Source organism: Salmo salar, chromosome 14, assembly GCF_965601325.2.
Source record: "Salmo salar chromosome 14, fSalSal1, whole genome shotgun sequence".
Classification (NCBI taxonomy): Eukaryota; Metazoa; Chordata; class Actinopteri; order Salmoniformes; family Salmonidae; genus Salmo; species Salmo salar.
In genome coordinates, this window is record NC_138304.1 from 99036151 (window position 1) to 99051097 (window position 14947).

The 14947-nt window shown below is 47.0% G+C and overlaps 1 protein-coding gene across 1 annotated transcript in view; it reads right to left on the reverse strand.

Moving 5' to 3' along the window:
* Positions 1 to 3079: 3079 nt before the first annotated feature.
* Positions 3080 to 14947, reverse strand: part of LOC106570609 (protein FAM83H) — a 34242-nt gene continuing 22374 nt past the window's right edge. The window contains exons 5-13 of the mRNA XM_014143071.3: positions 13808 to 13972; positions 13261 to 13385; positions 12766 to 13182; positions 12097 to 12234; positions 10733 to 10993; positions 9918 to 10548; positions 8421 to 9786; positions 7201 to 7694; positions 3080 to 5709 (exon numbers count right to left, since the gene is read on the reverse strand). Of these exons, the coding sequence (XP_013998546.3) occupies positions 5689 to 5709; positions 7201 to 7694; positions 8421 to 9786; positions 9918 to 10548; positions 10733 to 10993; positions 12097 to 12234; positions 12766 to 13182; positions 13261 to 13385; positions 13808 to 13972 (3618 nt within the window). The 3' untranslated portion in view covers positions 3080 to 5688. The remainder of the gene's footprint in view (positions 5710 to 7200; positions 7695 to 8420; positions 9787 to 9917; positions 10549 to 10732; positions 10994 to 12096; positions 12235 to 12765; positions 13183 to 13260; positions 13386 to 13807; positions 13973 to 14947) is intronic.

Here is a 14947-nt window from a genome sequence, read left to right on the forward strand (position 1 = left end):
TGTTCTTATTTATTTATAGATTTTTTATTATTATATATTTTTCCAGTACACGACAGATTTCCATAACGCTACTCTTGGTGGCAGTAACATGCTGACCACACCCTCTGCGTTGCCAGGCGCTAAAATTGAAGTTTATTTGTGGCGCAGAACGCGCTGCAAGTCCTGCCTCTCCCATCTCCTCATTGGTTTATAGAAGCAGATACCCACATGCCATCTCCTCATTTGTTTATAGAAGCAGATACCCACATGCCATCTCCTCATTGGTTTATAGAAGCAGATACCCACATACCATCTCCTCATTGGTTATACCCACGTGGCTTATTGAAAGATGAACTGAGGTCAGTAGTCATGATGGTAATACTATTACATATAATGTATATAATGTCCAAAGAAGAAAAAGCCTGGAAGGAAGAGAGATGACTAGAAGCGACTCGGCTGACCGGTTTATGTCTGGATTCATTGTCGGAGTAGAGGACCTTGTGCATTTCAGGTAAAATAACAACTCAACGTTTATATCCTAGGACAAATTAGCTAGCAACAGCGAGCTAGCTAAATAGGACAAATTAGCTAGCAACTGCAGGCTAGCTAGCTAAATTGCCATAAATGTTTAATGCTTTTCGACCTGCCCCCAAATTAATATAATTGGTTCAGAGTTTGTTTTGATATTTCACCCTGCGTGTCGTGATCACGTTTGGTGTGGGGGGACAAAATCAATTTGCTCAGGATGGCGCACACGCACGCGACCAGTTTGGGTACGGTGTAAGAAAGCCATCTTCATCTGCGCCCATTCAACATAGCCTACATTTACGTTTTTATTAGTTAAAAACAAAATAATTTTGGGGGGTTCTCATACGCTTACAAATAGAAAAAGAGTTCCGGGCTGGGAGGTTCCGAAGAGAGCAAACTCTATTTTAGCGTCCTTGATTCCATCTGAAATACCCAGCTAAATTATTGAATACTTTAACGACTTTATCTCCCAGATTGGTAGCATTTGTTGTGGTATTGAGTAGAAAGACATGACTTTACAATTAAAATGACAGAAAATGTATGAATTCAGTGTTGTTAGTTGTTTTGGATATGATCTAGTCCTAGGCCTATATGATAACCTTTTGGTACCATTAAACCTGTCTTCTCTTGATATTAAAGTCATATTTACAGTTTTACTGCAAGATATGAAATGCCACAATGTTTGTTTTTCAAAATATTTATTTTATTTTCTCTCCTGCTGTGGAGAGCCAATGTGTCGTTTTGTAATTTGGGTGAACTATCCCTTTAAAAGTTTGGCCTGTCAATCAATCACTGTAAGTGGGATTGTCAGGGGAGGGGCATGATGTTTGTCTGGTGACATCTGTCTGGTGAAGTCCACAAAGCAAATATTGCATATACAAACAGTTAAATGACCTGCAGTATGGTCAAGCAAGTTCATGTTTTTGAGAGTTTTACTAAACAAATACTAATTCAGACCCACAGAGTTACCTCAAGTCAGCACAAAGACAACAGGAGCTGCCTCCGTTATTCCAGCACCATTTCAATTTAAACATTTAAACATCATCAAATAAATAAACTAGGCTATATGAACTTAGTTTAATACACTGAAAACAAACTTAAAGATACCAAAAACAATTCAGTCCAATTAATGTTGCTAAATATCATGTGGCTGTCCATCTATCTTAATTCTCGACCTTTCTCCCAAAGAGTGCTACTCCTACACTTCTCCCCATGCATTTAAAGCACCGGTTTTTCACCATATATATAAACCCATGCAACCTGTAGCTCTCCCTCCACCCTATTGGAGGGATCCTGGTGTATGATGTATGCCTTACAGGTGTAGTTCCCAGCATCCTCCTTGGTGACATTGTTGATGATAAGTGTGGCCCTTCCATTTGTTAGATTGTAACGTGTTTCCATGTTGGAGGTCGCCCCTGACCCAGCGGGCCAGCTGCAAAACACCCCCTGTACACTTCCTTGTCTAACCTCTAACCCCTGATGTACACTTCCTTGTCTAACCTCTAACCCCTGCTGTACACTTCCTTGTCTAACCTCTAACCCCTGCTGTACACTTCCTTGTCTAACCTCTAACCCCTGATGTACACTTCCTTGTCTAACCTCTAACCCCTGATGTACACTTCCTTGTCTAACCTCTAACCCCTGCTGTACACTTCCTTGTCTAACCTCTAACCCCTGCTGTACACTTCCTTGTCTAACCTCTAACCCCTGCTGTACACTTCCTTGTCTAACCTCTGACCCCTGATGTACACTTCCTTGTCTAACCTCTGACCCCTGATGTACACTTTCTTGTCTAACCTCTAACCCCTGATGTACTATCTAGACCAGACTGGGAGGAGTTAGTTGAGTTTGGAGGGGATTAAACATGAAATAAAACACAGACACACACGTTTGGTATTATTATCCTTGTGGGGACCTAAAATTGATTTCCATTCAAAATCCTATTTTCCTTAACCCTAACCCTAAACTAAACTCTAAACTAACCCCTACATCTAAACTAAACCCTAACTCCTAACCCTAAACTAAACCCTAACTCCTAAACCCTAACTCCTAACCATAAACTAAACCCTAACTCCTAAACCCTAACTCCTAACCCTAAACTAAACCCTAACTCCTAAACCCTAACTCCTAAACCCTAACTCCTAAACCCTAACTCCTAAACCCTAACTCCTAAACCCTAACTCATAACCCTAAACTAAACCCTAACTCCTAAACCCTAACTCCTAACCCTAAACTAAACCCTAACTCCTAAACCCTAACTTTAATTGTAATCATAACCCCTAAGCCTAAAATAGCCTTTGTCCTAGTGTGGCCCTGGGAAATGTCCCCATGAGGGAGATTTTTCCTTGTGGGGATTTCAGGTATCCCATGAGGATAGTAACACCAGCACATACACACACAGTAGATGGCAGTGTTGTACAGTAGCTGGTTGTGTAGTTTATGGTGTCACTGTTTTATTAAGTTCAGGCCCAGAGTTTTACCCCATAATACACTATGCCACTCTGCTCACATGCACATGCACCCACCCACCCACCCACCCACCCACACCCACACACACCCACACAAGTCAGTGTCAGCTTTGGCCACATGACTTTATTACAATACATTTTTTGTTAAAACATGACATCATAAACCACAATAGAATTGTAAAAGAAAACCTTATTTCTCTGCTGTGCTCTGTCCCTTTAATTCTGATATACTGACTGTCTCATTACAGTTATTAATCATAATGTAAATGACACAACCAATGCCTGGTGATAGGCTATCATCCATCACTTGTTACAGTATTAACAACAAGCCTGTTTTATCTACCACAATATTTACACTAAGAGCCCTTATCATGAATTCATTATTCAGAACTATATTATTCCCTCACTATGTGTTTTTACAGAGTGTGTTCATGTACTTGGAAATGGTATTTACACGTCTTTGGTGTAGTGGACAGACAGACAGACAGACAGACAGACAGACAGACAGACAGACAGACAGACAGACAGACAGACAGACAGACAGACAGACAGACAGACAGACAGACGGAGACTTAAGGCGTGGCAGTTTGTATGCTCTTATATAAGATACAGCTCTGTTCCAACATTTTAGAGATGCATGCTTCCTTTCTTCCTTCCTTCCTACCTACCTTCTTTACCATCCTTCCTCAAAGTGATGTCTGACCTGACTACACTGGATAGGTGAAGATTTTGTGGTGGAAATATCACTCAGACCCAATCCAACTCTTACAAGGTCAGACCCAATCCAACTCTCCAAGGTCAGACCCAATCCAACTCTCCAAGGTCAGACCCAATCCAACTCTCCAAGGTCAGACCCAATCCAACTCTCCAAGGTCAGACCCAATCCAACTCTCCAAGGTCAGACCCAATCCAACTCTCCAAGGTCAGACCCAATCCAACTCTCCAAGGTCAGACCCAATCCAACTCTCCAAGGTCAGACCCAATCCAACTCTCCAAGGTCAGACCCAATCCAACTCTCCAAGGTCAGACCCAATCCAACTCTCTAAAGTCAGTCCAGGAAGTAAAGGAACTGAAGGATGCATGTTTTCAAGGTACCTGTATTCACACAGGGCTGAAACAAAGCAGTCTCAATGTCATCTAAAGTACTGCTGATTAATTAATAAAATACTTTTTGTAAAGACCTCTCTCTCTCTTTCTTACTGACTCTGTCGGTCTGTCTTGTTCCATCTCCTTCAATCTGTATTTTCCCTCTCTCTCTCCCTCTCTCTCCTTCTCCATCTCTCTCTCCTTCTCCATCTCTCTCTCCCTCTCTCTCCTTCTCCATCTCTCTCTCCCTCTCTCTCCTTCATCTCTCTCTCCCTCTATCTCCTTCTCAATCTCTCTCTCCTTCTCCATCTCTCTCTCCTTCTCTCTCTCTCCCTCTCTCTCCTTCTCCATCTCTCTCTCCCTCTCTCTCCTTCTCAATCTCTCTCTCCCTCTCTCTCCTTCTCCATCTCTCTCTCCCTCTCTCTCCTTCTCAATCTCTCTCTCCCTCTCTCTCCTTCTCCATCTCTCTCTCCCTCTCTCCTTCTCCATCTCTCTCTCCCTCTCTCTCCTTCTCCATCTCTCTCTCCCTCTCTCTCCTTCTCTATCTCTCTCTCCTTCTCCATCTCTCTCTCCTTCTCTATCTCTCTCTCCTTCTCTATCTCTCTCTCTCTCTCCCTCTCTATCTCTCTCTTTCTCCATCTCTCTCTCTCTCCATCTCTCTCTTTCTCCATCTCTCTCCTTCTCCATCTCTCTCCTTCTCCATCTCTCTCTCTCCTTCTCCATCTCTCCCTCTCTCTCTCTCCTTCTCCATCTCTCTCTCCTTCTCCATCTCTCTCTCCTTCTCCATCTCTCTCTCCTTCTCCATCTCTCTCTCCTTCTCTATCTCTCTCTCCTTCTCTATCTCTCTCTCTCTCTCCCTCTCTCTCCTTCTCCATCTCTATCTCTCTCTTTCTCCATCTCTCTCTTTCTCCATCTCTCTCCTTCTCCATCTCTCTCTCTCCTTCTCCATCTCTCCCTCTCTCTCTCTCCTTCTCCATCTCTCCCTCTCTCTCTCTCCTTCATCTCTCTCGCCATCTCTCTCTCCCTCTCCATCTCTCTCCTCTCTCTCCTTCTCTCTCTCCTTCTCGCTCTCCTTCTCCATCTCTCTCTCTCTCCTGTCGTTACTTCAGACTGGTTAATAATAGTTTGGTGAGTGACGTGGCGCTGTGTAAACCCACACACACACACACACACTGGGAGTTTGCAGTTCTGTACATGCATGGTTTATGGCTGGGCATGTTTTTAGTTGCTTCCTTGCAGTAAAACATGAACACACTCTCTCTCTCACTCCAGGTGTTTGATGAAGGGTTGCAGTGAATTAGTGAAGAGTTGTCCCATAGAGTCCATATAAGGCAAAATAACCAACCAGAGAAGACCAGCTTTGGCACACATATGGGTACAGTTTCAACTCCTGTTTTTTGTAGTCCGTTTTTTAAAGGTTTTGAACCGTGTCTGACTGTATCCAGGAAGACTGCAGTCTGATGACACAGCTATCTGCTGTTGTTGTGTTTTGTGTTCTCCCTCTCTCTTTCAGGGACTCTGATGATGCGTTTGCCACATATGTTGGTGAACTGGGAATGGTGTGTGTGTTTGTGAGCCCTCCATACACACTAAGCTTCCAGTCAATAGCTTCCTCGACCATCTTTAGTTATCCCAGGTTATTCCCCATCTGCAGAACAACAGGAACAACAGTGAGTGGAATACAATTTGACACTCTCTCATCCTCCCCCTTTTCCTTCCTCACCCCACTCCACCCCTCCCCCCCTTCCCTTCCTCATCCCCCATCCACCCCTCTCTCTCACCCCCCCTTTCCCTTCCTCATCCCCCATCCACCCCTCTCTCTCACCCCCCCTTTCCCTTCCTCATCCCCCATCCACCCCTCTCTCTCACCCCCCCTTTCCCTTCCTCACCCCACTCCACCCCCCTCTCTCATCCTACCCCTTTCCCTTCCTCACCCCACTCCACCCCTCTCTCTCATCCTCCCCCTTTCCCTTCCTCACCCCACTCCACCCCTCTCTCTCATCCTCCCCCTTTCCCTTCCTCACCCCACTCCACCCCCCTCTCTCATCCTCCCCCTTTCCCTTCCTCACCCCACTCCACCCCCCTCTCTCATCCTACCCCTTTCCCTTCCTCACCCCACTCCACCCCCCTCTCTCATCCTACCCCTTTCCCTTCCTCACCCCACTCCACCCCCCTGTCTCATCCCTTTCCTTTCCTCACCCCACTCCACCCCCCTCTCATCCTTTCCCTTCCTCACCCCACTCCACCCCCCTCTCTCATCCTACCCCTTTCCCTTCCTCACCCCACTCCACCCCCCTGTCTCATCCCTTTCCTTTCCTCACCCCACTCCACCCCCCTCTCATCCTTTCCCTTCCTCACCCCACTCCACCCCCCTCTCTCATCCTACCCCTTTCCCTTCCTCACCCCACTCCACCCCCCTGTCTCATCCCTTTCCTTTCCTCACCCCACTCCACCCCCCTCTCATCCTTTCCCTTCCTCACCCCACTCCACCCCTCTCTCTCATCCTCCCCCTTTCCCTTCCTCACCCCACTCCACCCCTCTCTCTCATCCTCCCCCTTTCCCTTCCTCACCCCACTCCACCCCCCTCTCTCATCCTCCCCCTTTCCCTTCCTCACCCCACTCCACCCCTCTCTCTCATCCTCCCCCTTTCCCTTCCTCACCCCACTCCACCCCCCTCTCTCATCCTCCCCCTTTCCCTTCCTCACCCCACTCCACCCCTCTCTCTCATCCTCCCCCTTTCCCTTCCTCACCCCACTCCACCCCCCTCTCTCATCCTCCCCCTTTCCCTTCCTCACCCCACTCCACCCCCCTCTCATCCTTCCCCTTTCCCTTCCTCACCCCACTCCACCCCCCTCTCTCATCCTCCCCCTTTCCCTTCCTCACCCCACTCCACCCCACTCTCTCATCCTTTCCCTTTCTCACCCCACTCCACCCCACTCTCTCATCCTCCCCCTTCTGCAAATCCTTATCAAACTTATCAAACTATCTGTAAAAAAATACAAATAAAATGTTGTATAACATCTTTCAATAGCAACATCAACTCCTCAACTCAACTCCTTACACCTCTCTACACTCCCTATAGCCTCTCTCTCCTCTCCTCTTCCTCCCTTCAGACCTCCTGTCTACTACAGTAGAGTACCTCAAAACGGCTGTAGACCTTCTTCTCCTTCCTCATGCTCTCCATCCTCTTCAGCAGGCTGTCTCTCTCCTGAGGGTTTCCCTGGGGCCTAAGGAAGCGGTTCCTCCCAAGCGACGGATTGCTCTCCAACCCTCCTTTCTCTCCTGCCATGTCTACCCCCTTCTCCCCTCCGGCCTCCTCTCCTCCTCCTCTCTCCAGACGGTTTTTCTGGCTGTTGGCAGAAATCTGTTCCAGGATGACCTTGGTGTCATCTCTCAGGTTGCTACTGAACAGAACCGAGCCGCTGGAGGTCTGGTATCGAGACGGACCTGTCATTTTGTGATTGTCTGAGGAAGTTACGTAGTCTGTGGCTTTAGCGTCGGCAGCAGAAGAGGAGACTAGGCGTGCCCCAGACTCCTCGGAGCTCTCCACCACAGTTCTCATCGTCTTGTTGTCTCCGCTGGAAGGCGATGTCGCAACGCCGGAGCTCTTCTTGTCCTTGGGTCCCAGGAAGCCTTTGTATTAAAGAATGAATGAATGAACGAACGAATGAACTAATTAATAAATTCAAATCTTAATTGCTCTGAAGGGAATTTGTTTTATAGATCATGAGCACAGCAATTAAAAAATAAAAGATACCAGCAAACATGGACGTAACAATCTGTGACAGACAGTACAGACAGACAGGACAGTACGGACAGTACAGACAGACAGACAGACAGTACAGACAGACAGACAGACAGTACAGACAGACAGACAGACAGACAGACAGTACAGACAGACAGACAGACAGACAGACAGACAGACGGGACAGTACAGACAGACAGACAGACAGACAGACAGACAGACAGACAGACAGACAGACAGACAGACAGACAGACAGACAGACAGACAGACAGACAGACAGTACAGACAGACAGTACAGACAGACAGGACAGTACAGACAGACAGACAGACAGACAGTACAGACAGACAGGACAGTACAGACAGACAGTACAGACAGACAGACAGACAGACAGACAGACAGACAGACAGACAGACAGACAGACAGGACAGTACAGACAGACAGGACAGTACAGACAGACAGACAGACAGTACAGACAGACAGACAGACAGACAGACAGACAGACAGTACAGACAGACAGGACAGTACAGACAGACAGACAGACAGACAGGACAGTACAGACAGACAGGACAGTACAGACAGACAGACAGACAGACAGACAGACAGTACAGCATACCTTTGAGTTTCTGGGTCTGCTTCTTCAGGAAGTCCAGGGGCTTGGTGTCGACCTTGCCCTCCCCTCCCAGGGTGTTGAGGGATGTGCTGGAGCCCAGGTTCTTTCCGTCCTTGGACTCAGCGTGAGACATACTGGACAAGCTTTGGGAGCGAGATTTCTTCAGCTCGCTCTTCTCCGCGTCCGTGGCGTCTGTTGTTAGCGTTTCCTCATCACAGGAGACGCGGCGAGGGTTGGAGCTCTTGAACAGCTTCAGAGAAGGGAAAGGCTTCAGAATCTTACTGGGCTCCTTGTCTTTCCTCTGTGACCCTGAGCTGCTGTCTTTCCTCTGTGACTCCGAGCTGCTGTCTTTCCTCTGTGACTCCGAGCTGCTGTCTTTCCTCTGTGACTCTGAGCTGCTGTCTTTCCTCTGTGACTCCGAGCTGCTGTCTTTCCTCTGTGACTCCGAGCTGCTGTCTTTCCTCTGTGACTCCGAGCTGCTGTCTTTCCTCTGTGACTCTGAGCTGCTGTCTTTCCTCTGTGACTCCGAGCTGCTGTCTTTCCTCTGTGACTCCGAGCTGCTGTCTTTCCTCTGTGACTCCGAGCTGCTGTCTTTCCTCTGTGACTCCGAGCTGCTGTCTTTCCTCTGCGACTCCGAGCTGCTGTCTTTCCTCTGCGACTCCGAGCTGCTGTCTTTCCTCTGCGACTCCGAGCTGCTGTCTTTCCTCTGCGACTCCGAGCTGCTGTCTTTCCTCTGGACTGTGGAAGTAGAAGGCTCAAAGGTTTTGAATCTTGAGGTGATGGACAGTTTGCGTGCTCGCTCTAATGTGGCTGGGACTTCTGGTTTCATCGGGGCAGGCTCTGGAGCAGTCACAGAGAACGAGGGGACTTTGGGGGCTGAGGTGGTGGTGGTGGTGGACGAAGTGGTGGTGGAAGAAGGGGTGGTGGTGGAAGTGGTGGTGGTGGTGGAAGTGGTGGTGGAAGAAGGCGTGGTGGTGGAAGAAGAAGTGGTGGTGGAGGAGGAGGTGGTGGAAGAAGTAGTGTTTGAGAGGTCTGGTGTCTTCTGAAGTGGTCCTTTCATCGCGGCCTCTTTGGATGCGTTTCTCTTAGCAGCCAGCTCCTTGAAGTACTGCAGTCTATTGGAAGGGTCATTCATGTTCAACGGCTGGGGGGGATCTGTAGATGCTGGGGTGACTTTGGGGGGCATAGCCTCCTCTTTTAACCCAACTTCTTTCTCTTCGTCTTCCTTCTTCTTCTCTCTCTCGTTCTCCTCTGCCTTCTTCCGCCACTCGAAGGGTTCCCGGGACTTGGAAAATCTCTTCTCCAGGATCTGTTGGACGATGGAGGTGGTGCGAAGCATGTCGGATTCCTCATCCTCCTCATTGGCCACCTGCATCAAATCAAATTAAGCTTTATTTGTGTGGCACATACATTTTATGCAAGGTAGCGATACAATGACCAAAAAATACAAATCCAAATGAAATAAAACCAATCAGAGATGATTTGAAAGATAATAAAGACCTTCATGCCCAGGCCTCCCAGGTGGGTCTCCGTCTTGGAGGAGGAGAAGATGAGGGAAGAGCGCAGCCGGGAGCTCCTCTGGAGCATCGGGTTGATCCGTGTCCGGAACGACTCGTGTTTGGAGAGCACAACCTCTCCCGAAGCCTCCCTCGACGATGGCATCTCCACATCCACCCCCACCTCCCTCTCTCGGTCTTTCTCTCTCGCTCTCTCCCGCTCTATGGTCCTGCTGTCGGCCCCGTCCTTTCTCGTGCTCTGGGGCATGAAGGGCTTGCCGTACAGTGGTGGTCGGATATCCGGTCTAGGCTTGGAGGGGACATTCGGAGGCTCTCTCGCTTCAAAGCGGGATACAGACCCCTCACTGGCGTATGGTTTTCCCTCAGACTCTGGGTCTTGGAAAGCATCAGGGCCCAAAGGTTGTGGCAGCCCCTCCTCTCCTGTGTCTTCGTAGGTGCTGAGGTAGGAGTTGATCCTCCAGCTGCGGAGGCCCTGTTTGACTTTGGGGTCCTGGTCTGCCTCTGCTGGGACGGGGAACAGCTGCTTCTCTGGGGGGTTGGGATGGGTGGGGGACGACTGGCAGACGTAGGGCTGGCCCACCGTCGGCCTCTTGTGGTCGCTGCCACCTCCGTACCTGGAGAGGTGAGAGGGGGTTACTTTAGTTTGGCCACATTTCTACTGATATGGTTGAGACAACATTTTGACCTAAACTTTGTGTGTGTGTCACTAAACGCTTCATCAAATAACTGTAGTGGGAGCAACAGTGAAAAGACATTAGTTCTCATTCTTCAGTCCAGTGGACCCTCCATACCACGTACCTCCCCCCTGCCGGTGGTGGTCCCGGGTTGTGTTTCAGGTCCTGAGAGGAGAGGTAGTCTCTGCCGTAGTCCTCTGGACCAGGAGGTTCCTCATGGGGGTAACCTGAGTCAGAGTACTGGTCCAGCGCTGGTCTGTTCCTCAGCCTGTTGTAGCGTCCATGGCCTGACCCATGTCCTCCTAGCCCCGAGCCTAGCCCCAGCCCCGGCATTAACCCAGGTCCCTCACCGCCCTGGTAGTAGTGGCTGGACTGGCTCTGCTCCCTGGAATACAGAAATAGTCATAAATCATCATTGTCATCATGAGTAGCAGCAGAACCATCATCATCATCATTTTCATAACCCAACATGCTTTACATATGACAGATTATTTTATTAAAGATTACAACATGCTTTACATATGACAGATTATAACTAGGGCCAGAGTTTTGCCTGATTTGATCACAATATTTATTCAAGCTGACAAAGACAACAAACAAACTAACAAACTAGTGAACTAACTAAGGAACTAACTACCAAACTACCAAACTAACTAATGAACTAAGGAACTAACTACCAAACTAACTAATGAACTAAGGAACTAACTACCAAACTAACTAATGAACTAAGGAACTAACTACCAAACTACCAAACTAACTAATGAACTAAGGAACTAACTACCAAACTAACTAATGAACTAAGGAACTAACTACCAAACTAACTAATGAACTAAGGAACTAACTACCAAACTAACTAATGAACTAAGGAACTAACTACCAAACTAACTAATGAACTAAGGAACTAACTACCAAACTACCAAACTAACTAATGAACTAAGGAACTAACTACCAAACTAACTAATGAACTAAGGAACTAACTACCAAACTACCAAACGAACTAATGAACTAAGGAACTAACTACCAAACTAACTAATGAACTAAGGAACTAACTACCAAACTAACTAATGAACTAAGGAACTAACTACCAAACTAACTAATGAACTAAGGAACTAACTACCAAACTAACTAATGAACTAAGGAACTAACTACCAAACTAACTAATGAACTAAGGAACTAACTACCAAACTAACTAATGAACTAACTACCAAACTAACTAATGAACTAACTACCAAACTAACTAATGAACTAAGGAACTAACTACCAAACTAACTAATGAACTAAGGAACTAACTACCAAACTAACTAATGAACTAAGGAACTAACTACCAAACTAACTAATGAACTATGGAACTAACTACCAAACTAACTAATGAACTAAGGAACTAACTACCAAACTAACTAAGGAACTAACTACCAAACTACCAAACTAACTAATGAACTAAGGAACTAACTACCAAACGAACTAATGAACTAAGGAACTAACTAGTACCTGTGGTAGTGCTGCTCTGTCTCCTCCTGGTTGTTGATGACTCTGTGCTTCATGTACTGTCTGGAAGAGGAGTAGCTCTCCTGGGTTCCCTCTGCGTTGCTTTGACCCTTATAGTCACTGGCACTTATCTCCATCTGCCTGGGACCACCGGAAACACAGACAAACACTTTAATATGGGAACAGTAGAAACATACACTTTAATATACTAAGTTACAGTCGCTAGTGAAAGTCTACACACCCCTTGCACAGTTTTTAACATTTTACCTCTTTAAAATAACATTTTACATGGGATTCAATTAAATCTTCCCAAGTATGAACTCTGGGGTGTGAAGACATAAGCAATCAAGAAATCTTCGCTTTTTAATATTCAATTAGAAACATTTTCTATCATTTTCATTCACTTTGAAAATGTAGAGTAGGTTTTGTAGATCTGTAGAAAAATATAACATTAAATCCATTTTTAGATTTAATTTTAAGGCATCAAAATGTGAAGATGGTGCAAGTAGACTTGATTGACTTTGGCATCCTATTCCATCCACAGTGAAATATAGGGAATAGGGAATAGCACGCCATTGCAGAGGCAACTTTCATTGTGATAGTGAGTTCTACATAAAATCTAGTTCTACATAAATCTGGTTTTAAATAATACATCTATGTGCACCGTCCCACCTGGAGACCATGGAGCGGCCCTGCTCCAGGAAGGACTGCTGCATCCTGAACTGCTGCGACGCTGCAAACGTCCCAAGATTCAGTCCTCCTCCGGATTCTATGGCATGTCGGAACAGGTCATCCCTACGGAATGCAGAACGCTCAGGTTCCCCTCCTCCGAAGGGGTAGCCCGTAAGTTCCGGGGTGTGTCGTTGGAAACCCAGAGGGTGTCGAAGGGGCCCCTTCATGCCGAACTGGTTGCCGTAGTAACTGCTGCTGCTGCTGCTGTCAGAGGAGACGGGCACTAGGGCGTGGTCTACGGTGAGAGGCTGTGATTGGGCGAACAGGATGCGGAACTCCTCGTCAAAGGTGGTGACTAGTTCTCCCAGGAAGAGATGAGCGATGCAGCGATGCAGCTTCTCGTAGGACCACATGAAACTAGAGGAAACAGGAAATGACACGTTAGCTTCTACACTAAAGAGGTATCTGATATCTGTTCTATATTTCTATGCTCACCTGTAGTTTCCGCTGAGCACGGCCCTGCAGTCAGCCAATAGGAAGCGGTCTTTCACCTGTCCTTTAAACGACTTCCCTGTCCGACAGAAATACGTCACTCCCGCCACAGTCCGCACACGCATCATCTGTAAAACACACACACACACACACACGAGCACACGCACAAAAGTTATTCAGAGTCACAAGGGCTTAATGTCTTTACTAAATGGTGTTATTCTGTAGTGGGTTCTAAGCGTAATCCAACCAGTTTAGCCGCTCTGTTGACATTTATGTAACCAGGCTCAGGTCTTGTCTGACTCAGTCACACGTCATGTCGTAGCCCAGTAGGTAAATGCATTACATTACAGCTATGAGGCAGTGGCTTGCTGCCAGTCAACACCAAAACACTGCTATACTGTCTTTAAGACTGTAGGGCAGGGTTTGTCAAACCATTGTAACTACTGACATTCCTGCACACCCAGAATGTCTTCAGGAACATAGGTTTCTATGGGGAAACGTGAGTCACCCTGCCTAAAATAGTTCAACTAGGGGAAACACTGAGACTCACATGGACAAGGTCTAGGTTGATCTTGCAGTTAGTCACCATGGAGACGAAGTGATGGGCGTTCTGTTCGTCCAATAGGATGTAAACGGGGACGTTACGCGCCGTGGCATCCAGCAAGTCAGCAAACAGATCCACGTCTGTAAACATGTCCATCACCACGGCAATCACCTAGCAAAGCCCAATCAGAGACATGGAAATATCACATTAGCAAATTAAAAACAGAGGTCACAGGAGGCTGGTGGCACCTTAATAGGGGAGGACGGTACCGTGGTAATGACTGGAGCAGATGGTGGAATGGTATCAAATACATCAAACACCTTAATAGGGGAGGACGGTACCGTGGTAATGACTGGAGCAGATGGTGGAATGGTATCAAATACATCAAACACCTTAATAGGGGAGGACGGTACCGTGGTAATGACTGGAGCAGATGGTGGAATGGTATCAAATACATCAAACACCTTAATAGGGGAGGACGGTACCGTGGTAATGACTGGAGCAGATGGTGGAATGGTATCAAATACATCAAACACCTTAATAGGGGAGGACGGTACCGTGGTAATGACTGGAGCAGATGGTGGAATGGTATCAAATACATCAAACACCTTAATAGGGGTGGACGGTACCGTGGTAATGACTGGAGCAGATGGTGGAATGGTATCAAATACATCAAACACCTTAATAGGGGAGGACGGTACCGTGGTAATGACTGGAGCAGATGGTGGAATGGTATCAAATACATCAAACACCTTAATAGGGGAGGACGGTACCGTGGTAATGACTGGAGCAGATGGTGGAATGGTATCAAATACATCAAACACCTTAATAGGGGAGGACGGTACCGTGGTAATGACTGGAGCAGATGGTGGAATGGTATCAAATACATCAAACACCTTAATAGGGGAGGACGGTACCGTGGTAATGACTGGAGCAGATGGTGGAATGGTATCAAATACATCAAACAGACGGTTTCCATTTGATCCGTTCCAGACATCATTATGAGCCGTCCTCCCCTCACCAGCCTCCACTGCATTAGGTTTATTTAGCAACGTTGTATATGAAAAATACAGAAAGTGTGATACCATTTAAAAGCAACTTTAGCCTGTCCTTTATAATACTGTATGGAATCACACTGTCTTGTAC